At 48.9% G+C, this 24830-nt stretch overlaps 1 protein-coding gene across 1 annotated transcript in view; it reads right to left on the minus strand.

Moving 5' to 3' along the window:
• Nucleotides 1-9908: 9908 nt before the first annotated feature.
• Nucleotides 9909-24830, minus strand: part of PIP5KL1 (phosphatidylinositol-4-phosphate 5-kinase like 1) — a 370871-nt gene continuing 355949 nt past the window's right edge. The window contains exon 11 of the mRNA XM_086924947.1: nt 9909-10775. Coding sequence (XP_086781073.1) covers nt 10349-10775 — 427 coding nt within the window. The 3' untranslated portion in view covers nt 9909-10348. The remainder of the gene's footprint in view (nt 10776-24830) is intronic.

A 24830-nucleotide genomic window follows, 5' to 3' on the forward strand; every position in this document is an offset into this window, starting at 1 on the left:
GTGACGCTCCTCTACTTCCGATGAACGTGAAACGTGAGGATTATGGCGCCAGATCAGCGCATACACCGCTGTGTCTCTAGGATGAAGACGCAGTAAGAATACTGAAATGCCCCGTGGACCCTCTCCCATCGGCACTACAGCACTACGGGACTGTACCGGTGAGTAACTGTGCACTAAATCATGTGCAATTTTAGATTAATGTAACCGGTAAACGTGGGAGTGTGAGCGCGCGAGTAGAGCCCAGGTCATATTGGAGGGTTCCACGTCGGTGGAGCGTTGCTTCCACTCATCAAAATTTAGTGTCCGGCGTATAAGACGACCCCCGACTTTTGAAAACATTTGAAGGGGTTAAAAAGTCGTCTTATACGCCGGAAAATACGGTATCTCATTTATGTACTTTCATGTAAACGGTATATTTTAAGTATCTTGCTTATCTTTCTCTCTATTCTGCTGTCATTCCCTAAGGAAGGAGAATGTGTAGTAAATTACATCTCTACTGTTCTCCTCTAAATAGAATGTACCATGACATCATAGATTGCTTGGGGGTCTCTCTGGCTCACAGTGTCAGTTGGTCAACTCAATCAATCAATCAATCAATCATAACACTTGTATAGCGCGCTACTCACCCGGAAGGGTCTCAAGGCGCTTGGGGGAAGGGGTCCGCTACTGCTCGAACAGCCAGGTCTTGAGTTGTCTCCTGAAGGCGAGGTGGTCCTGGGTCAGCCGAAGGTGGATGGGGAGGGAGTTCCATGTCTTGGCCGCCAGGTAGGAGAAGGATCTGCCTCCGGCGGTGGCTCTTCGGATGCATGGTACGGTGGCGAGGGCGACGCTGGTAGACCGTAGCTGGCGGGTGGGCGTGTAGAAGGTCAGGCGGTCGTGAGGTACTTGGGGCCCAGGTCGTGGAGAGACTTGTGTGCATGGGTGAGGAGCCTGAACGTGATCCTCTTGTTGACGGGGAGCCAGTGCAGGTCCCTCAGGTGGCCAGAGATGTGGCTGCGTCGGGGGATGTCCACGATGAGTCGGGCGGAGGCGTTCTGGATGCGTTGGAGTCTTTTCTGTAGCTTGGCTGTGGTTCCAGCGTAGAGGGTGTTTCCGTAGTCCAGTCGGCTGTTGACGAGGGCCTGGATGACCGTCTTCCTGGTTTCGGTCGGGATCCATCGGAAGATCTTGCGAAGCATGCGAAGGGTGTGAAAGCAAGATGAGGAGACGGCGTTGACTTGTCTGGTCATCGAGAGGGAGGAGTCCAGGATGAAGCCCAGGTTGCGTGCGTGGTCTGTTGGCGTGGGGGCGGTGCCCAGGGCTGGGGGCCACCAGGAGCCGTCCCAGGCGGAGGGTGATGGTCTGAGTTCAGTTTCAGGTGGCTGTTCTTCATCCACTCGGCGACGTCTTTCATCCCTTCGTGGAGGCTGGTTCTGGCGGTGTCGGGGTCTCTGGTGAGGGAGAGGATCAGCTGGGTGTCGTCGGCGTAGGAGATGATGTTGAGGTTGTGTTGGTGTGCGATGGCAGCGAGAGGTCTCATGTAGACGTTGAAGAGGGTGGGGCTGAGTGATGATCCTTGCGGGACGCCGCAGATGACTTCGGTGGCCTTGGATCGAAACGGGGGGAGGCGGACTCTCTGTGTTCTTCCGGCAAGGAACGAGATGATCCACTTCAGTGCCTTCTCTTGGATGCCGGTGTTGCTGAGGCGTTGGACTAGGGTGCGGTGGCAGACAGTGTTGAATGCTGCGGAGAGGTCCAGGAGGATGAATGCCGCTGTTTCCCCGTTGTCGAGCAGGGCTCGGATGTCGTCGGTGGCTGCGAGGAGGGCGGTCTCGGTGCTGTGGTTGGCTCTGAAACCGGACTGCGAGGGGTCGAGGGATCCGTTTGTCTCGAGGAAGGCGGCAAGCTGTCTGTTGGCGATCTTCTCGATGACTTTGGCAGGAAAAGGGAAGAGCGAGATGAGGCAGACGTTTTTGAGGTCGGTGGGGTGCGCTGTTGGTTTCTTCAGTAGGGCGCTGAGCTCGGCATGCTTCCAGCTCTCTGGGAAGGTGGCAGTGTTGAAGGAGGTGTTGATGACGTCCCGGAGTTGGGGTGCAATGGTGGAGTCGGCCTTGTTGAAGACGTGGTGGGGGCAGGGGTCGCTTGGGGAACCGGAGTGGATGGTGTTCATCGTGCGGGCTGTGTATTCGTTGGTCACTGTGGTCCAGGCGCGGAGGGTGGTGGTGGGGTGCGTTGGTTCGGTGGTTGGGTGCGTGGATGGTGCGCCGAAACTGTTGTGGATGTCGGCAATCTTGCGGTGGAAGAACAAGGCGAGAGAGTCGCAGAGGTCTTGTGAAGGAGTGATGTCGTTGTTGCTGGTGCTGGGGTTGGAGAACTCCTTGACGATGCTGAAGAGTTCCTTGCTGTCGTGGGCGTTGTTGTCCAGTCGCTTCTTCAGTGATTTCTTCTTGGTGGTGCGGATGAGCTGGTGGTGCTTGTGTGTGGCGTGTTTGAGGGCGGTCATGTTGTCAGTGGTCTGGTCGAGGAGCCAGGCTTTCTCGAGGGTGCGGCAGGTCTTCTTGGAGTCCTTGAGTTCGTCGGTGAACCAGAGGGCTTTCTTGCTTCTGGGTCTGCTGGGAGGGTTCTTCAGTGGTGCGAGGTCGTCGGCGCATGCGGTCAGCCACTGCGTGAAGTTGCGGGCAGCTTCGTTGGGGCCCGATGTGCTTGCAGGTGGGTTCTGGCTGAGGGAGGTGGTGAGCTGGTCGGCGGTGATCTTGCTCCAGCTCCTGTGAGGAACCTGTTGCGGGTGGTGGTGGGTTGTGGTTTTTCTGAAGCTGAAGTGGACGCAGCTGTGGTCGGTCCAGTGGAGTCCGGTGGAGTGGCTGAAGGTAATTTGCTTGCTGGATGAGAAGACGGGATCAAGCATGTGGCCGGCGTAGTGGGTGGGGGTGTTGAGCAGTTGCTTGAGTCCGAGGTTGGCGAGGTTGTCCAGCAGGGTGTCGGTGTTGCGGTCCTTGTTGTTCTCCAGGTGGAAGTTGAGGTCCCCTAGGAGGATGTAGTCGGTGGAGGGGAGGGCGTGTGGGCTGATGAAGTCCGTGATGTCTTCGCTGAATTGTGTGCGTGGTCTGTAGATGAGGGTGCCTCTGAGGGTCATCTTTGGGTCAGTGTGAATCTTGAAGTGGAGGTGTTTGGAAGTGGCGAAGGTGTCGTCGGCGTCGGTCGTTATGCGGGTGGTATTATTGTGGACGATGGCGATGCCTCCTCCGGTCTGGTTGACGCGGTCCCTCCTGATGATCTTGTATCCATTCGGGATGTCGATGGCGATGCCGGGGGCTGAGGAGGCGTTCATCCATGTCTCAGTGAGGAAGGCGATGTCTGGTGATGTTGTGTCGAGGAGGTTCCAGAGTTCCACGGCGTGTCTGTGGACGGAGCGGGTGTTGAGCAGGATGCACTTGAGGTTGCTGCTGGAGTTTGGCTTGGCGGGCGCGGTGCAGGTTCGGAGGCAGGTGAACTTGCAGGTTGTGCAGGTGAAGGGTCCGTGAATGCGTTTCGGGGCGGCCCGGCAGCAGGTGGGGTTCCGGCCGGCATTGAGTGCGTTGAGGGCTGCGGCGTCGTAGGTCTGTCGGGTCGTCTTGCAGCGGTGGGGACCAGGGGTCCTCAGGTTGAGCTGCTTAGAGCTTGCTCCTGGTGGGGTTTTCATCTATACTTCCTATCTTCTCCTACTTACCTATCATAAAAGGAATCTACAATAAATGATATCTACTTACACAGTTGGACTGTGCATCTTCCTTTACTCGAATAGATCCCTCCGACGATATCGACAAATTAGAACAAAATCTAGGCTCCTGGCTAGAATCAGCCAGCGATTTAGTTGCTCCCTTAGTTAAATTCCCCCGCACCAGGCACCGCAATTCTCACAGGTGGTTTTCGAATGAACTTAAAGCCCACAAACTGAAAACCCGCCAGGCGGAACGCACCTGGAGACGCAACTATTCAGACCTAGCCAGACAAATCTATCTGACTGCGCGTAAAAAATACAAGGCAGCCATTAGAACGGCAAAGATAGATCATTTCTCTGAAAGGATTTCATCGGCAGAAAATAAATCCAAGGAGGTGTTCAGAGTCCTGAACGAACTAACCACTGATGATAGAACCCTCCCGACTCAGACCCCTACTCAGGAGGCCTGTGATACCCTAGACTTGTTCTTTTTGGAAAAGATCATACAAATTAAAATGTCCATTCCACCCCCTCCCCAGTCATCCTAATCGGATACTTCTTCTACTAACCCCATGACTCTTTCCTCCCTTCCCGCTCTGGACTCCACCTCCCTAGCGGAACTTGCCACCCGTGTCAAATCCGGTTCCCCCAATGACTGCTGTCCACCATCCGTAATGCGGGATGTATGTCTCAATCTACCTAACGACATTCTAAATCTACTTAACAGATCCCTTCACTGCGGCATCTTTCCTACCTCCTTCAAGGAGGCCATCTTACTACCCATCTGGTGCCGACCCTGCGGAGCCATCAAACTACCGTCCTATTTCCCTCCTTCCCTACCTTTCCAAAATCTTGGAGGCCCATGTCACTCGGTGCCTGTCAAATTTCATTGAATCTTCCTTCCATCTGGAGCCTAATCAGGCGGGCTTTCGACCTGCCCATTCCACTGAGGCTGTCATCTTGGCAGTCCTTGACACACTCAGAAGCAACGCAGACGGCGGACGTCACCAGGCCCTCGTCCTGCTGGACCTGTCGGCCGCGTTCGACACGGTGGATCACAACATCCTTCTCCACCGTGTCGGGCAGGCGGGCATCCAAGGTACAGCCTACGAGTGGATCAAGTCCTTCCTTACTGGAAGAACACAGGCAGTCTGCATGGGCCCTTACACTGCCAATAAGACCCTCACTTCCTGTGGTGTCCCCCAGGGCTCTTCCCTTTCCCCGCTTCTTTTTAACTTGTACCTTCGCCCACTGATCCAATCTCTTCAGGAATGGGATATCGTAGTTTTTAATTATGCAGACGACTTACAACTCATCTTTCCCCTCAATTCTCCTCAGGCCACCAAAACATTCCACGAGGCTATGATTCACATCCAGCTCTGGATGAACCAGAACCAATTAAAACTAAACCCCGGCAAGGCTGAGCTCCTTCTTCCGGGAATCAGCCATGCCTTTTGGGGCCCACAGTACTGGCCTCCAGAGCTCGGCTCTCCTCCCATTCCAGCTAAAGCTGTAAAAAGCCTGGGCATAATTATTGACGCCGAGCTTTCCCTCAAGACCCAGGTTGGAGCTGTAGTATCCTCCTGCATGTACCAACTCCGGAGGATTCGCAAAGTCCGTCATCTTCTCCCCCCCGAAGCACTCACCCAAACTGTTATGTCACTTGTGCTTTCCCGACTGGATTTTTCCAACGCAATCTATCACGGTCTCCCTTTATTTCTGATCCACCGTCTCCAAGTCGTCCAGAATCAGGCGGCTCGCCTGATTCACGGATCCCCTAGATGGCTATGAGCCAAGCCTCTGCTCCGTAGCCTCCATTGGCTCCCGGCAGACCAGAGGTCCACTTTCAAGGTGGCCTGTCTCACCTTTAAAGCTCTTCACTGCCCCAGCCCCGGTTTCCTCAAATCCCTTATCCATCCTCACTGTCCGACACGCAACCTCCGATCAGCCCACCGTGATTTGCTAGTCACCATCAAAAGCAAAACCAAAAAATGTGGCGGCCGCCGCTTTTCCCATCTGGCTCCTGCACTCTGAAACCGCCTCCCCCTCTTAATCAAATCTTCTACATCCCTTCTTAAATTCAGGAAACTGTTAAAAACGTACCTTTCCCCCCCCCTCAGTTAGGCTCTCCGCTTCTCGTACCTCCCCCTCACCCCCTCTGTCTACAGCGCCAGGAAGCTTCGGCGACAGTGCGCTTTACAAATGACACTTAAGATAAGATAAGATACATGTGGCAGGAGGGTGTGGAGGGGTTGTAGGTTCAAGGTTACAATATATATAGTCTCACGGGGAGGTAGCCTCTAACGGCAGAGTCTGAGCAAGGAGGCTGATCGAGCACCTTTACAACCATCATCCCCTCTTGGCACTGCGTCAGCATGAGCACCGGAACTGAAGTCAATGCCAAGCGCTTGAAAGGGTGCCGCGTGGGGATTGCTTCTAGGCCGGATCTGAGGCAACAACAAGGGGAAGTGACGTCTGTAAATGGGGTGAGTGGAGGCCCTGAGGGAAGGACCAAGTGAAGTGCAGACCGCTGCACGTGAATCTTAAACAAGCCACCCTGTGTGACGCGCCGTGTGACACAGGAGGCCACATCATGTGACACAGGATGACGCGCCATGTTACACAGGATGGCGCGCCACGTGACACATGATCTGTCTAAAGGCACAAAGGTCTCTGCACGGTACAACCTCCAGGCCATGCCGAGCGGTGCTGCAGGGGAGCCCTTGATTTATGGACGAAAGTAGAAAGGAATATTTTGTGATTGAGATGGAAGTTTGAGACAACCTTCAGAACAATGCTGGAAGAAATCATCTGTATGAGGGATACAGCGCAGGATCTTAGAGGAGGACAGCAACTTGTTAACAGTTTAGAGGGCTATTGTAAATCTTCGGAGGTCATCGCGCTGACATATCCTTTATCCGTAAGATCTCATCCAAGCAAAAGAAACCGACAGAGGACTGCTTGATTAAATTTTCATTTTCTCATCCATTTATTGAAGCTCATCTAAATCGACTGGTCTCCCACACCCAGCTCAGCCATTCCCACTGAACCCTCAGGTCACTCTGATGCGCCTCAAACATCAGGGTACGACTTCGGTCCAGGGTCACCAATGCTACACAGAACCATCACTTCTGAACACTAAATTGAGAACCTTTCAGGCCAAGCTAGCCCTACTTTTTTATTGAAATGTTGTTTTATTAAAAAGAAAATAACTATGTCTAGCAGAACATGTGCAGCACTGTAACTACAAGCTTGGCTCCACTACAGAAGCTCCTGTAGACTTCAACGCCAATCCTTATACTCAACTCAAGGTACAGGAAACCAGATAAATCTAAAAAGCAGATTTTCACACTATAAATGAACTAACTGGTCCGCTGACCTGCCAATCTCCAGCATTCATTCCTACAGCCTCAGTGGCTCCAGGAGTCTCTTATGCGATGATACGGCCACCCCGAATTGTACTTCGTTGATACTACAGCCAGCCCCAACATGACTCCTTCCCGCCACTCTGTAGCTCTTTCTCCTTGGGTAATCACATGAAACTAGAGTCTGACGTCAGTGATGACCAACCTCAACGGGCCACTTCAAGACTGCCCTGGTCTGGTCTATCCTAAAGAAGCCCAATGCATGCCAGCCTCCAACAGCTCTCTGCCTCCACCCAACCTCTCTCTCTGCCTCCACCCAACCTCTCTCTCTCCGCCTCCACCCAACCTCTCTTTCTCTAGCTCCACCCAACCTCTCTCTCTCTCCTCCACCCAACCTCTCTCTCTCCGCCTCCACCCAACTTCTCTCTATCTAGCTCCACCCAACCTCTCTCTCTCTGCCTCAACCCAACCTCTCTCTCTCCACCTCTCCCCAAGCTCTCTCTCTCCGCCTCCACCCAACCTCTCTCTCTCCGTCTCCACCCAACCTCTCTCTCTTTAGCTCCACCCAACCTCTCTCTATCTGCCTCCACCCAACCTCTCTCTCTCCACCTCTACCCAAGCTCTCTCTCTCCGCCTCCACCCAATCTCTCTCTCTCCATCACCACCCAACCTCTCTCTCTCCAACTCCACCCAACCTCTCTCCACCCCTACCCAACCCCTCTCTCTCTGCCTCCACCCAATCTCTGTCTCTGCTTCCACCCAACCTCTCTCTCTCCGCCTCCACCCAACCTCTCTCTCTCTAGCTCCACCCAACCTCTCTCCTCCTCTACCCAACCTCTCTTTCTCGACCTCTACCCAACCTCTCTCTCTCCACCTCTACCCAACCTCTCTCTCTCCGTCTCCACCCAACCTCTCTCTCTCTAGCTCCACCCAACCTTTCTGTCTCTGCCTCCACCCAACCTCTCTCTCTCCACCTCTACCCAAGCTCTCTCTCTCCGCCTCCACCCAACCTCTCTCTCTCCGCCTCCACCCAACCTCTCTCTCTCTAGCTCCACCCAACCTCTCTCCTCCTCTACCCAACCTCTCTTTCTCGACCTCTACCCAACCTCTCTCTCTCCACCTCTACCCAACCTCTCTCTCTCCGTCTCCACCCAACCTCTCTCTCTCTGCCTCCACCCAACCTCTCTCTCCAGCTTCACCAAACCTCTCAGCAGCCAAACAACTTGGTGGTTTTGTTGAGTACTCCAAAGCCTTTGACACCATCAACCACTTACTTCGGTTGAATCGCCTAGACACAATCAGGCTCTGCTCTGCCCTCACCGGGTGCGGGATGGTTACTCTCTACAAGAGCTTTAGTACCACCTCCTTTTGTTACCTTCACAGTCCAGCTATAGACCTCGCAAGTAAGTATAAGCCCAAAGTCCATCTCCTGAGAGCATGCAATCAATCACTGCAGTAAGGCAGAACCAAAACAGGCAGGTGCAATATCACAGTGTAAACAGGCAGGTGCACTAGCACAGTGCAAGCAGGCAGGTGCACTAGCACAGTGCAAGCAGGCAGGTGCACTAGCACAGTGCAAGCAGGCAGGTGCACTAGCACAGTGCAAGCAGGCAGGTGCACTAGCACAGTGCAAGCAGGCAGGTGCACTAGCACAGTGCAAGCAGGCAGGTGCACTAGCACAGTGCAAGCAGGCAGGTGCACTAGCACAGTGCAAGCAGGCAGGTGCACTAGCACAGTGCGCGCATTAAGAGCAAATAAGCGGGTGGCGCTGTCCAGTCACCGAAGGAAGTGTTCTTGTGCAGACGAAGAGCTTGGGTGGCAGAGGCCAAGAAAACAAGCGTTGGTTCAGTGTGTACTTATCAACTGTGGGTCCATGAACCAGTTGGGGGGCATGCACGAGCTGAGGACGAGTGCACTGGCTGGGTCCGCATGTACTGCTCAGGGGTCTAGCATGCACACAGGAAGAAAGCACAGATCACTACAATCTGACTCATGTCAAACAGATGTGCACACATAATCTACACATTGGGCTTCCTGGTAGTGTCATGCCCTACACCTGGGCTTCCTGGTAGTGTCATACCCTACACCTGGGCTTCCTGGTGGTGTTATACCCTACACCTGGGCTTCTAGGTAGTGTCACACCCTACACCTGGGCTTCTAGGTAGTGTCATGCCCTACACCTGGGCTTCTAGGTAGTGTCACACCCTACACATTGGGCTTCCTGGTGGTGTCACACCCTACACCTGGGCTTCTAGGAAGTGTCACACCCTACACATTGGGCTTCCTGGTAGTGTCATGCCCTACACCTGGGCTTCCTGGTGGTGTTATACCCTACACCTGGGCTTCTAAGTAGTGTCACACCCTACACCTGGGCTTCTAGGTAGTGTCACACCCTACACCTGGGCTTCTAGGTAGTGTCACACCCTACACATTGGGCTTCCTGGTAGTGTCATGCCCTACACTTAGGTTTCCTGGTAGTGTCATACCCTACACCTGGGTTTCCTGGTGGTGTTATACCCTACACCTGGGCTTCTAGGTAGTGTCCTACCCTACACCTGGGCTTCCTTGTAGTGTCACACCCTACACCTGGGCTTCCTGGTGGTGTCACACCCTACACCTGCGTTTGTTGGCGTCTTCCAATGCTGCACAGCTGATGGCTCATGTTATTGGCACACTCCAGTTTCTCCTACAACCCTAGTAGGAGACATGTCTGCTCTGTGACCCATGGACAAGGCGCACATGTTGTGATTCCTCCACATGAACATACTACAAGCACAAACATTGTGGAGCACAAAGACCCCTATGTGGTCACAGGGCCCACACGGGCTCTCTAACCCTCCTCTAGTGCACGCAGGCTGCGTAAAGACCCCTATGTGGTCACAGCATCCACACGGGCTCTCTAACCCCACCTCTAGTGCACGCAGGCTGCATAAAGACCCCTATGTGGTCACAGGGCCCGTGAAGGCTCTCTAACCACCCTCTAGTGCACACGGGCTGTGGTGAACAGGGGCACTGGGAGGCACCTGCTCTCTGACCCCAGAGGATACCTATGTATGCAGCTGCAGAACAGAGCCTCCCTTTTTACTGAAAGCAGGGTGTACACCAATCTGTTGTCTATGTGTAAGGAGTGTGTGATAGGATAATGGATGGAGGGATGTCAACGTCACCAATATGTCGTTGTCCTGGGGTAGTGCAGTAGCCAATGGTATCACTGTAACGCGCTGCTGTTCCACTGTGGTATCACCTGTGACCAGTGGGATGGCATAGCTTGTGGGCGCAATGCCAATGGTCTGATGTCATTCAAAGGTCATACAGTGTGGGTGTCCACCCACCGGCAGAGCCGCCTGGCATACTGCGTAGGGCTGACGGTGGAGAAGGCGAGTCCGCGGTACCGGATGCTCTTCCAGAGGTGCTCCAGCCTCTTGCGGAAGCTGTAGACGGTGAAGATGTCAATAATGCCCACAAAGTATCTCAGCTCGGGCCCGTCAATGACATGCAGAGGGTTCTTGTAGTTGGGCAACAACCGCCGGTTCTGGGCCAGGATGTCAGAGAGGTCTGACTCTGCGCTGAGTTGAGGGCCTGCTCTCTGTAGTGTGGCTCGACGTCCTGCCCAGCCCTCCTGGGTCATGTCTGTCCCCCTCAGGGCTTCATTGTCCAGGTCAGAGTCCTCTTCCACCACACCAGGTACCAAGGTGCGCGTCGAGGTGGTGGGGCTCCCGGCTCCATTGATAGATCTGCATGGAAGGGTGGAGGGAGAGAAGGAGAGTTAGAACGAGTACTAACCTGCACTAAATAGAAAACTAAATAAAACAACTCTTTAACTGTAGAGGAAGAGAGTTAAAACAATCCCACAATAGGTGAAGAAGGGAGTTAAACAGTCCCATTATAGGAGAAGAAGGGAATTAAAGCAACTCCTTAATGGGAGAGGAAAAGAGTTAAAACAACTCCTTAATGGGAACAAAAGAAGGGAGTTAAAACAACTCCTTAATGGGAGAAGAAGGGAGTTAAACAACTCCTTAATGGGAGAGGAAGAGAGGTAAACAGTCCCCTAATAGAAGAAGAGGGGAGTTAAAACAACTCCTTAATGGGAGAAGAAGAGAGTTAAACAGTCCCCTAATAGAAGAAGAAGGGAGTTAAAACAACTCCTTAATAGAAGAAGGGAGTTAAACAGTCCCATAATAGAAGAAGAGGGGAGTTAAAACAACTCCTTAATGGGGAAGAAGGGAGTTAAAACAACTCCTTAATGAGAGAAGAAGGGAGTTAAAACAACTCCTAAATGGGGAAGAAGGGAGTTAAAACAACTCCTTAATGGGGGAAGAATGGAGTTAAAACAACCCCATAATAGGAGAGGAATTGAGTTAAACAACTCCTTAAAGGACAATGAATGAAGTTAAAATAACCATTTTAGGGAGAAAGGACGTTAAAATAACTCCTTAATAGGGGAGACAGAGAGTTAGAAGGAGTACTAACCCACACTAACCCTTTTATTAGAGAGTTAAAAAAACAGAATTAAAACAATTCCTAAATGGGAGAGAAGGCAGTTAAAACAGTCCTTAATGTGAGAGGAAGAGAGTTAAAACAACCCCATAATTGGAGGAGGGAGTTAAAACAACTCCTTAATGGGAGAAGAGCAGAGTTTTTTTCAGAATCAGAATACTTTATTGTGACAGCCTGACAAAAGCAGGCCACACCATACAATACATGGCCAACAGACATTAAGCATTTGACAACATACCAGCAATAATTGCAAACTAAAAACAATTATTCAAAACGCTTATAAAGAATCCCTCACCAGACGATTCCACTCATAATTCAGAGGCGGCTTGTAATAAAGTGCTAGTGTGTGGTCGTTTAGCCGTCTAAAAAAAGTTCTAAAATTTATGATAAGTGCATCATCAGCAACCGGCCGATGTGACATCTTTTTAACGAGAAGAAAGGCTTGCAATAGGTCCAAGAAAATGTGAAATTACAGATAAAGGGCCTTATTTATGAGGCCTTACGTCGCTGTTGCGTCTCTTTTTTGTGATGCTGCGGCGGCGTAAACAATGCACCACACTGCGGCATATTTACGAAGTGGTGCATCTAGGCAGATGCGTCTCTTTGTAAACCGCTGGCTACATTATATCTGCGTCAGCTATAATATATGCAGGGTGGGCATTCCCCCGTGGAAAAAAACCCTGTAAAAGTGGTGCAATGAAATCTCGGAAATTTCACTGCAACACTTCTACGGCCACACTGCGTCAAATCATTACCCTTGCTTCACAGCAGGCGTAAGAACTGATGCAGGCCCTTTTACATGGGACTCGCCCATGTGTAATGAACGGTATACAGACAGAATATCGAATCAAAAATATAGAATGGACAAAAAATCGAATGGACAGAATATAGTCAACAAAAATATCGAATTTAAGGTAATTAATTCAATATCAATTTCCATAAATATAGAAGGTCAAAATATCGAAGTATATAATATAGGTATTAAATATATCGAATTTTTAATAATATCGAATTTTTTTAAGTGTTTTGTATGTTAGTATATGTGTGAAAAGTGTATACTTATTTTATAATTTATTTTAATAATAATAGGGGAGGTTTATAAAGCTCCTGGTTACGCACACCGGCGTGTCCCCGCGCTATAGTAAGTGGGAGTAACAGAGTCACAACAAAGAAACGGAGCTAGTCTACTGGATAAACCGATGAGTTTTGAGTTTCCCCCTGAATCTGGACTCTGATGATTCAAGGCGGAGTTCTAACAGGAGCCTATTCCAGCTTCTCGCTGCTAGAAACCGGAAGGACCTTCCCCCCATACGTGCCTTTTTACTTTGGGAATTTTTAGTAGCCCTGAGCCCGAAGATCTCAAGGCTCGGGCAGGCTCGTAGGGAGTAATAAGGTTCTGTAATGGCTTCGGTGCCTTGCCGTGCACAGAGCCTTAAACTCAATTCTGCTCCTGACAGGAAGCCAATGGAGTCCCGCAGCGCTGCCTTGGCGGCAGATCTTTTGGGTAGCCTCAGGACCAAGCGAGCCGCTGCGTTTTGTAACACCTGAAGGTGGTCAAGGCTCTTTCCCGTGGCACCCAAATAAAGAAGATTGCCATAATCCAATCGTGCAGTGACCAAGGCATGCACCAGCGTCTTACGGGCCTCCGTGGGGAGAAGCTCAAGAGTCTTCCGCAGGCCTTTCAGAACGCCGAAGCATACCCCCACCACGCAACTAATCTGGGGCACAAATGTTAGCTCCGCATCGAGCCAAATGCCCAGGTTTTTGGCTTCCTGACAAGGAGTAGGGGCCGACCCCAGGCAGGACGGCCACCATGCCGATGACCATACAGACGGCCCCCCCCACCATGAGCACTTCCGTCTTGCTACCATTCAGCCTCAGGCAGTTGGTCGACGTCCAGGATGCAAACTCCTGCACGCATGCTCTGAACCTGTCAACAGCAAGACCGGGCGCGCGCGATAGGGAGATGACCAGCTGCGTGTCATCGGCATAGGACTCTATGCGCAGCCCATGGGCCTCAACTATGGCTGCCACTGGGGAGACATATAGGTTAAATAAGGTTTGGCTCAGGGACGAACCCTGAGGTACGCCCTGACCCAAGTTGATGTCTCTAGAGTAGCAGTCTCCCAGCCGGACCTGAAAGCTCCTGTCTACCGGGAATGACTGAATCCATTTCAGCGCGGCGCCTGAGATCCCACCTTCATTCAGACACTGCAGCAGAGTGGCATGTGCTACAGTGTCAAATGCCGCGCTGAGGTCCAGGAGGACCAGGGCCATAGTTTGGCCCTCATCCACCCCCTGTCTGATGATCTCGACCGCCATAAGCAGGGCCGACTCAGTAGAGTGGCGGGGTCGGAATCCAAACTGAGTGGCGTGAAGAAGATTAGCTTCCTCCACATATTCCATCAGCTGGATGTTCTCGACCTTCTCCGCCACTTTAGCCATATAGGGTAGAAGAGATATGGGGCGGAGGTTCTCCAATTTTTCAAAGCTGATGTTCGGCTTTTTTTGAAGAGGGAGTACCACCGCCTGTTTCCACCCAGTAGGTACCGTATGAGTCCTAAAAGATACCTCCAGCAGATGTCTGATATAAGGTTCAAGGGTCACCAGGCTTTCAGCGAGTCGCTTGGGCGAGACAGGATCCCTCGGGGAGCCTGCCTATATTGATCTGCAGATCTGTATAACTACCTCCGGGGAAGGGGTAATAAATTTCTCCAATACCTGTCGTCCCCTGACTACCCCTGTATCTTCTGAAAACTCGGACCCTGTTACAATTTGCCCCGGAAAAGAGGAATACATTTTTGCCACTTTTTCTGTGAAGAATTCTGCAATACGGTTACATGAGTCTACAGAACAATCCGCCGGCGCAGCGGAGGACTTCGCGGTGGAAATAGATTTATAGATTTTAAACAATTCCTTTGCGGAGTTCTCTGCCTCCCTAGTCCTCTTGGCAAAGTGGGCTGCCTTAGCCCTTCTAATCAGCTCATGGTAGGCTCGCCTCTTTGCCAAGTACTCCTGTTTTGCCTGGCTCGAGAAGGCCACCCTCCAATGCCTCTCATAGCGCTTACATGCCGCCTTTGCCAACCGCAGCTCGTCGATAAACCAAGGAGCCGTTCACTGTGAGCGGCGGCCTGCATTAGTCAAACATAGTGGGGCGGTAGAGTCCAAAGACTCTGTAATGCGCTTATACAAATTACTGCTAGCTGTTTCCATATCCACCCCGCCCGGTCGCTCTCCTTTGGTGAGTGCTTCGTCAAACTTGGCCTGAGATAATTTCGCCAATTTCCGGCTAGGATAGTTACGGGGTGCCTGTTCCAGTGCTCTTGCACCCAGAATCAGCACCACAAACGGCACAAGAAAGTGGTCTGACCAGGGAACCGGGATGGTAGGTTTGATCTCCATCTCCTCCCAATTAGCAAATATTGGGTCCAACAAATGGCCCTGCTGATGGGTGGGGGTCTTAACTCTCAGGTCTAGCTGCAATGCCTGCAATTCCCGACAGAAATCAACTGCCCCTCTGTCCAGAGGATCTTTCATATGCATATTCAGATCCCCTAACACGAGGAACTTGTCTCTGCGTAGAGCGGCTTCAGTAATACCTTCTACCAAGCTGTCTGTAAACCTGGTGTGAGGACCTGGAGGTCTGTAAATCAGGAAGCCCTTCACTGTAGTACCTGCGTTCACCCTGATAGTGAAGGCGCCTACCTCACTCTCCGTAACCGTCATTTGCTCCATTCGGCAGCACAGAGGCTGCTTGAAAACAATGGCTATGCCTCCGCCTCTACCCGTAGGCCTATCTTGCCTAACCGTCAGATAACCTTCCGGCAAAGCCTCGATAATCTCCGGGTCAGAGTGCGCATCTAGCCACGTTTCCGTAAGGAAAAGGAGATCAAATTGTTTTTCTGTAAGGAGATTATAAATATCCAGTCTATGTTTGCGCAAAGATCTAACATTAAGTAATCCGCAAACCAGACTGGTATACTCCTGTTCTCCCTTACCTCCCGTACTACACACGAATTGACAGTGCTTACATCCTGTGTCCTCCTCCACTTTCATGCTATGGAGGCATGAGTTAGGGGTGCCTCTACAGAAGCGCAGGAGTTGTTCTCTGCTCCACTGCGTTCTTACCACAATCTGACATGGGGTTGGGGCCCTGGCCCGCTCCAGGCTGCGGACGGGCGCAGACAGGCTCGCCTTTAGCGAGCCTTCAGCACGCCGCCGGTGCGCCCGCTGCGCTCGTCCGCTGAGTAGGCATCCGCCTTTTAACCCCCCCCAGCGTCTAGGAAGACTAGAGCGCTGACCGTCCTCCCCCGTGCACCGGAAGTGGCTGGCTCGGACCTTCCACGGCCTCTGCTCAAACGGTGCTTGTCACCGGCATCAGAACAGGGCGGGAAGGAAGGAAACGAGCCCAGCCCCCCTGCGCGATGTTGCTGCCTTCTAGTAGGAGACCTCAGCAGCCCAACAGTGCCACCAGTGAACGTTTTTAAAAATACCTGCAGGTTAGCTGTCAGCAGGAGACACAACAGTCCAGCAGTACAGTACAGTGCCAAGAAACCGCTTGGTAGTCTTGCGCTTTATAAATATTTTAATTTCAATTTCAATTTCAGTGCACAAGTGAATTTAACAAACAAACACGAAGGGAGCCTAATTGCTCTCCTCCCTATGCCCCCTCACAGTTAAAAGCACGTGTAAAATTACACCACAGGTCGCGTTAGCGCCGTTAAAGCAGCTGGGACACTGCCACTGTCCACTCACCACTAATATCGAATTTTTTAAAGTGTTTTGTATGTTAGTATATGTGTGAATAGTGTATATTTATTTTATAATTTATTTTAAGTAATGAATTTTATGCTATTTAATTTTTGCGTAATTTAATTCTGTAGCAAGTTGTGGGTTTATAGGGGAACAGGGTGGGAAGCAATTTAATTATAATTAATTAAATATTTAAATGTATTTATTGGTATTTATTTTGAATTAATTGTTAATTCATTTTATTTGGTAATTAATTAAATTTTAATTGGCAATTCATTTTACTTAATTGATAATTGATAATTATGTTAATTTTATTAATTTATTTTTCGGTAGCGGGTTGTGGGTTTATAGGGGAATAGGGTGGGAAGTATTTAATTATAATTAATTAAATATTTTAATTTATTTATTGGTATTTATCTTGAATTAATAGTTAAATAATGTTTAATTGGTAATTAATTACATTTTATTTGGTAATTAATTTTTATTAATTGATTAATTGATAAGTATGTTAATTTTATAAATGTATTTCCCTTAGCGGGTTGTGGGTTTATCGACGATTAGGGTGGGAAGTAGTTTAATTTTATTTAATAAATATTTGTATTTATTTATTGGTATTTATTTTGAATGAATTGTTAATTAATTTGTTATTGCTAATTAATTAATTGGTAATTATTTTGTATTAATAGGTAATGAATTTTAAATAATTCATTTGAATTTGTATTTTTAATTGATTCATTATTATATTATATTCAATTGGTAATTATTTGTAATTAATTTTGTATTGGTATTAATATTTAATTTATTTTTATTAACATATGAAGTATTTACTTTCTTTACTGTTGCACTCTGTGGAGTGGGAATAGTATTTTTTACCCCTACGCTATCCAACGCTTTCCCTACTGTTGCACTCACTGGAGTGGGAGTAGTAATTTTTACCCCTACGCTATCCAACGCTTTCACTACTGTTGCACCCTCTGGAGTGGGAATAGTAATTTTTACCCCTACGCTATCCAACGCTTTCCCTACTGTTGCACTCACTGGAGTGGGAATAGTAATTTTTACCCCTACGCTATCCAACGCTTTCACTACTGTTGCACCCTCTGGAGTGGGAATAGTAATGTTTACCCCTACGCTATCCAACGCTTTCCCTACTGTTGCACTCACTGGAGTGGGAATAGTAATTTTTACCCCTACGCTATCCAACGCTTTCCCTACTGTTGCACTCTCTGGAGCGGTCGCCAGTAGGTATATATAGTTAGGATTTTTTTGAATAGGCATTTCTGAAAATTCTATGTTGAATAACTTTGGCGTTGATGGACGGAATTGGCTGAAATTTGCAGGAAAATGGCACATTTTGTTTCTGAGCGTTACCCCGAAAGTTTGGGGGGGTTTCGTCAAGCGGGGGCCGAGAAAAAAGGGGGGTCCCAAAACGTGTTTTTAACATTGAGTTTTCCATAGGGCGGTTGGACTCACTTTTAGGCTGAATGGATTTCTATGAAACTTGGCAAAATTGTAGAGACTGTTTGCCCGATGTGCCTTTGCTAGGCCTCAAGATATGTGCTCCAGTGGATTTTGAGAAATTAACGTTCAAAAATATATATATATCTGTGACAGTGTCCCGGTTAGCGCCCCGGTTCGCGTACCAGACGCGTAACGGAACTTCGCAAGGAGAAGCGGATTGGCTCTCCGGTGACTGTCAACATTCTAAACAGTCCGGAGCGGCCGCCATCTTGTCTCTCGGTAGGATCGAGAGACAAGAGGTGGAAATAAACGAAGGGGGAAATGAATGAAAGGGGGCAAGGTAGACCCCTCCTGACCCCCTAGGATTGATGTGGGCGCTATTAAAGGGCCCCGCGGGGCAAAAAAATAAAATACATTTTTTTTCGATTTTTCGCGGTGGAAGCGCTATCCAGTACGCTCACCGGTAGCGTAACGGGAGTCCGCCATCTTGTGTTTCGGACGAATTTAGTCACAAGATGGAGGATAACCAATGTTGGGAATGGGTATAAGGGGGCACGGGAGACATATCCTGACCCCCTAGGTTTTCTGAGGGTGGCTGAGGAGGCCCATATATGTAAAAAAAAACCAGCGTTAGCGCCCGGTCCGCGCACCCGGTAGCGTTCCGGAAAGTGTAACAAGGGGAAAACCAAGGGAAATAGTAAAATAATATTTTAGAGTGCTTTGAGGTAGGGTAGCTCTGAATAGAGCTGTTGTGTTGTGTGGGTGATGTAAGTACCAACATGTAGGTACCAATGAAGAGTCTAAAATTCAATGTACACCGTCTCCTCTGTAGATATTTTGTATGTTCTAATATGGGTTATTTAAATGTAAATGTGTGGAAAAGCACTTCATGCTTTAAAGCAATTGTATTTTTGAACTGATTGTTCTTTCCTCTTAGTCCTCCTCTTTGGGTTTTTTTCCCCACACTCTTCTTCAGCATGATAGTTGATAAATTCGTTCCCTCAAAAAATTTATATACATAAAAAAATTATATTAAATACATATAAAATATATTTTTCCTTTAAAAGAAGAATACATTTTACAGCTTTTGATATTTGCTATTAAAAAACCATTGAAATTCACTGAAAAAACCATAGGTTATAGACCATATATAGTTAGGAATTAGCATTTACAAAACCTTGAAAATTGTACTCACACAAAACCATTGAAATTCGCATATATAGTTAGTTGCACTAACAATTCAATTCAATTCAAATAATCTTTATTTCGATCGTTAGAGATCATAAAAGATGTACAAATAGATCAGCCATAAAAACATTAAAGATATTAAAAATAAGTTCAGTATTTTGGAATTCAAGGATTCATAATTACAGTTTAAAAAATGAATACATTTTGGATTAAGAACTAATAGATTGTGCCGCTTTAGAGTCCCTTATAATTCTTGCACGTAATCTCCACATTGCCGTAAAAAATTTCGCCATTACAAACACTGTTGGAGCTGTTAGGTCTGTTTTAAGCACTCTGTAGGCTGGGGCATAAGTTCGGAAGCCCAAGTTCCTTAAATAGGGGACCAGCCAATAGCTCCTAATTTTACTGTAGGCTCTGCAGAACAGGACCACGTGTAGGTCACTTTCCAGCTTGTAGTTGCATGCTGGGCAGTTACCCAAATCCGAGTTACCGTCCCAAGATTTAGTAAAGGACCTCAAGGGAAGAGAGCCGTATCTCCATTGCAGAAAGATCTTTCTTACATACACTGGGGACATAGCGTCTAAGACGTACTCAGGACTGTAAGAGTCTTTTACTTTGGTGAATATATCGGTTAAAGAACCTTCCCGGATTAAACTCATAGATCTCTGTAGCATAAGGCTGTAAAACAGTTTGGAAAGTTCTTTCCTCTGGAGCCTTACGGACATTGCTTCCAGGTTACTCCATAGCTCTGGGACTCCAAGGGTCGTACACATGTCCCTAATGTACTTCAGCCATGGGATTTTAGTCACATGTATTGACCTAAGAAGCTCCTGTAGTTCGCTTCTGTAGTGGCCCAGATCCTGGCTGCTCCACAAACGTCTCCAGTAGGTCAAAGGTTTGAGGCCCAGTTCTTCGGTGATTGGGCGCAGTGCCAGGTCCATTCTTAAAGGGAGGAGGGGAGTGCTCGGTGGGAGGGCCACCAATTGTCTAATAAAGTTGTTCTCTGCGACCTGTATAGTCTGTAGCGATGTATGTCCCGATAGCTCAGCCCCATAGGTAATGCCTCCTCGTGCTTGGGCTTTATAAATGTGTATTGCAGGTGCCAGTGGACTAAGAGAGGATTTTTTTAGCGATTCTTGTGATAGCACCAGCCCTCTGAATTAGTTTTGTGGTTGCCTTTGTTTTATGTGGCAACCAAGTTAAATTCTGGTTGAGGGTTATGCCAAGATACTCAATCACATGGACTCTTTCTAGGGGTGTAGATCCCAAGCGGGGATTTGGGCAGCTTTTGGGTTTATGGCTGAGAATCATGAATTTAGTCTTGGAGGGGTTTATTTCTAATCCCCTTTCATTACAAAACTCCAAGAATCCATTCAAGACCCTCTGTAGCCCCATTGGTGTTTTGTACAACAGCAGGGTGTCGCCCGCGAACATAATCACTGGCACCCTGCTGCTGTTCAATTGCGGCGCATCAATGTTAGGGATCCTGCACAAATGCTCTATCACCCCGTTCGTGAATAGACAGAACAGGGTCGGCGCCAACACACAACCCTGCCTTACCCCACGTTGGACAGGGAACCTATCTGTCAGCCTACCGCCCTTTCCGTATCTTACACGGGCGTAGTTGTCTGTGTGTAGCCTGATGAGAATCTGGAGAATATCTCCAGGGACACCCAGATCCGCCAGTACCGCCCACAACTTGGCCCGGGGGACCAAATCGAAGGCGGCACGGAGGTCCACGAAGACCGCATACAGTGACCCCCCTTCTAGATGTGCCGTCTTCCAGTATAGGATGTTTAATCTAAGTATTTGATCCACTGTTGAAACTCCCTTCCTAAATCCCACCTGAAGAGGGCTTAAAATATCAGTCTCCTCCATCCAGCTTTGAAGCCTATCCAGGATTAGTCTTCCAAACAATTTTTGGGTTACATCAATGAGGCTGATTGGGCGATAGTTGGCGGGGAGCAGGGGCGACCCTTTTTTAAATATCAGGACCACCTCCGCTCCCAGCCAAGTATCTGGTATTCTCATCCCCCCAGCACTGCATTGAATAAAACCATCAAGTAGGGTGCCCGGATCCCAGGTTCCTGTCTAAAGAGGTCGCCCGGCACCCCATCCAGGCCCGGGGCCTTTCCGGAGGCAAGCCCCGCTATTGCCGCCCTAATATCTTTTATGGTGAAAGGGGCGGATGTATGTGTGGTATGACTAATAGATGTTGTTGTTACTAACTCCTCGTTTTCGGGGGGATATAGCTGCTGGAAGTGGTCTTGCCAGACATTTGCAGCAATGTTGGGTTCAATTGCTGAGGGAAGATCCCCGCTCCCATGGTTGATTATTCTCCAGAATCTACGGGAGTCTCTATTAGCTAGGGACTCCGATAGATTCTCCCAGTGCTGTACGTCCCACTCTATTTTAGCGTTAGCTATAAGTGATTTGTAAGCACTCCTTTTAGAGCGGATCTCCTCCCTAGAGCCTCCTTCTTTTATGGTGAATAGGAGGTCTCGTTTTGCCAATCGACAAGTGCTATTGTACCAGGTGTTTTTGGTTAATCCCTGAGCTCTTGGTTGCACTGTGCTGAAAAGATCAGCTTCGAGCTTCTTAATTAGATGTACGTGTACTTGAGCTAGATCCTCACTGGTATCTTTTAGGGAGTCTTGATTCCATAGGTCAAAAGCCTCCTCGAGGATGGGGATAATCCCAGCATAGAGGGAGGCTAGCTTTTCTCCACTGGAGGCAAGCTTTTCCCATCTTATCCGCCTCCTGTTGTTGTCCAACAGGTGTCATCCTTTCAATTCCGGCTCACATGACACAGTCACCCACGGAAAAGGGATGGCGTACTCCAATTCCAAGACATTGTGGTCACTGTCATGCCTGGGTATTATTTTAAAATCCACTACCCTTTTCCATGCCTGCATCTGTACCAGGAAGTAATCTATTATGGATTGCCTCCCTGCTTTATTAAATGTACATTTGGACGGGATGTCAGACCTAGTGCGGCCGTTACAGGCTCTCAAACCGTAGGTGAGATTTAGAGTGTTTATTTGGACGGCGAGGGGTGTCCATGCTCTGGGAGGGGGTGCTTCAGTCTGAGGAACCTGCCAACTTGAATCCTCCTCTAGGGAGGGTCCATCAAGTAGACCAGGTAATGGCTCAAAATGTGAATTGAAGTCCCCCCCTATTAGGTAAGACATATCCCCAGGGATGGTTTCCAGAAGGCACGACAGTGCCTCTATGGTTTTGGAAATGGACGCTGTTTGGACTGGCCTGTAGTAGATATTTATGACTAATAATTTAAAAGGACCCGGCCATTCAAGTAAGACGGCCAGTATATCTTCCGAGTCTACTGAATATCTTGAGGCTCGGCATCCTAAGTCAGAAGCCTCCCAGGTTGCTAGGCCTCCAGATGGTCTGCCTCTCCCACCCCAGACAGCGGGGATTGAGAATGTCTGGAAGCCCCCAACGGAGGTCTCATCCCTTGTCCAGGTCTCTTGAAGGAGACAGACGCTTTTTGGCTGTATTAGCTTGGCCCATGTATCCGAGTCTATTTTGTTGGTCAGGCCTGCCACATTCCAAGAAAGAATGTTTAGGGTTTGTGGGACAGTCTGCGTACCAAATTGTTTAGCCGTTGGACTTATGTGGTCCAGCCGTGGAGCACTATCTGTTTGCCCTTCATCCATTGGTGGGCCTTCTAGGATAATTTCCCTTTTATTTACCTCATGGGGTGGGTCTGGAATCCCAGTAGTGGATTTCTCCTGCCTGCGATTAAGGGAGACATAGTTGCCATGTTCAGACCCTGATGATTTCTCTTGTGCCCCTTCTACAGAGGCCAACTGTCAGTCCACCATTTCAAGACAGTCATAACGATTAGACAGTGGTAGAAATGGTGGCTGATAGAATCTTGGGGGCCATGGCTCCTCTCTATCAAATCCACCCCTTCCTCTTCTCTGTATTGTTTCCCATTCCTGGGGATCACTATATATGGTTGGGCGGATGGGGGGTATTCGTGATTGGTTAAAGGGAATTCTCCTCCTTCCCTGATTACTCTGCCAATTATCCTGTGAGTTCTGGTGATATCCTCTTCTCTGGACATTAGTTACATGATCGTTAGCTGGATAAAAAAACGAAAGAGGGACTGGGTGAATGGTACTCCCTTCATCCTCCAGAAAACAACTACAGATGAATGAGACTGTTCCTGGTTCTCTAAAACTCACTAGTATACAGTCTCCACTGATTGTTTTAGGTCTCTTGCCTACCCACGAGACTCTTCTTACCATGCGAATATCGCTGGTCATGCCTCTGGGGAGGGGTCTGTGTATTGAGAGCCAGTTGATTACTTTATTTTTTAATGAATCCCCTGTTTCATATGAGTCTGATTTTAATTCGGGTACCCCAACTAGAATAACAGTGTATGGAGCTACCTCAGGTGGGAGATTGACAGTGACTGTTCTTGGTGGTTTTACCGTTGGATTATTCGAATCAGGTACATTTTGATTGGTGGTCAAGGGGGGTTTGGAGAACTTTTGTGTTGTGGATTCAGCTGCGCGTTGTCGTTAACTAAAGGTGGTTGTTGTTGCGTGATAGGGAATTGTTTATTGGGGACGCCTACAGAAGTCGCTAGCGTTGCTGATTTAGCTTTTGGTTTTGGTGGTTGGTTACTATGTGATTTGGTATTTTTAGCACCCGCTGTAGTTGTTATTGCTGCCTCATTAACTTTTGCAAGTTTAGGAGGAACCGAGTTGCTGTTATGTTTTGGGTCAATGTTGGGAAACGTGGGGCGGGAGGCCCCCGGTTTCCAGCAGTCCATAAACTGTAAGGCGGTTTTCTCGATTTTAATTAATCTCGCCTCCATTTTTATCAGGCGTGCTTCCAGAGGGCTTTTGATTGACTTAAGGAGGTGACCTATGTCGGCTAATGTTATGTCCTCTTCAGCTGACTCAGAATTGTGTTCAATGGTGGGAAGTGGCGGATCAGTGAGGGTGTCGCTTGGCGGTTCCTGGAAGGGGTCAATCGAAATCACAGGTGGGGTTCTATCCTGGATAGTATGGTCTGTGCTAGCTGTGTTATGTATTGGCCCTGCCTTTTGCCTTGCTTTTTTTGCCTTCCTTTCCTTAATGCTCTGTTTCCCCGTTTTCCTGTTTTGAATGGCACCCTCCCTTAACCCCCGATCTGCACTAAGTGATCCTACTAAATTCGGGATATCGATTGTTGTGGCAGGTTCTTCCCTCAGTGAGATAGGGCTTTGGATGGTTAGATCAGTATCCTCCCCCGTGTTTGTTGTGTTAGGTGGTTGAGTGATTTGCGTTAGAGGCAGTGAGAGAAGGCTCATATCCTCTAGATCACTTAATGTTCCCTCAGAAAGGTCTATACTAGTGGTTCGCTGTACCCCACCACAAGCACCGAGCTGTGAGCTATCTATAATCCGCCTGTCTTCAGGAGTTTTTGCCATCGCTATAACACCCATCGATGACCTCCTGATCCACTCTATTTCCTGCGAGATTCGTCTTTCTAGGAGGGTGATATCATCTATCAAGAGGGAACCTGCCTTCAGAAAATAGTTATCTATTTTACCTTGATTTGGGGCAGTTGTTATGGGGCCATTAGCTGCCAATCGGATCCCGCTGGCCGCTAGGAAAACAGTGGCAGTGGCTCTTATACAATCACGGCTGGACCACTGCAATAGTCTTCTCGCAGGGATCAATAAAACCCCCTTGAGGAGACTACATGTAGTTCAGCATGTAGCAGCCAGATTGGTCCTAGGGCTTCCTCATAGAGTGTCGGCCTCCTCCGCTCTGAAGACCCTTCACTGGCTCCCGGTCCATAAAAGAATCTTGTTTAAACTACTGTTGATTACCTTCAGAGCATACCTCCACCTGGGTCCGGTATATCTTTCA

Source organism: Lissotriton vulgaris, chromosome 5 (genome assembly GCF_964263255.1).
Source record: "Lissotriton vulgaris chromosome 5, aLisVul1.2, whole genome shotgun sequence".
Taxonomy (NCBI): Eukaryota; Metazoa; Chordata; class Amphibia; order Caudata; family Salamandridae; genus Lissotriton; species Lissotriton vulgaris.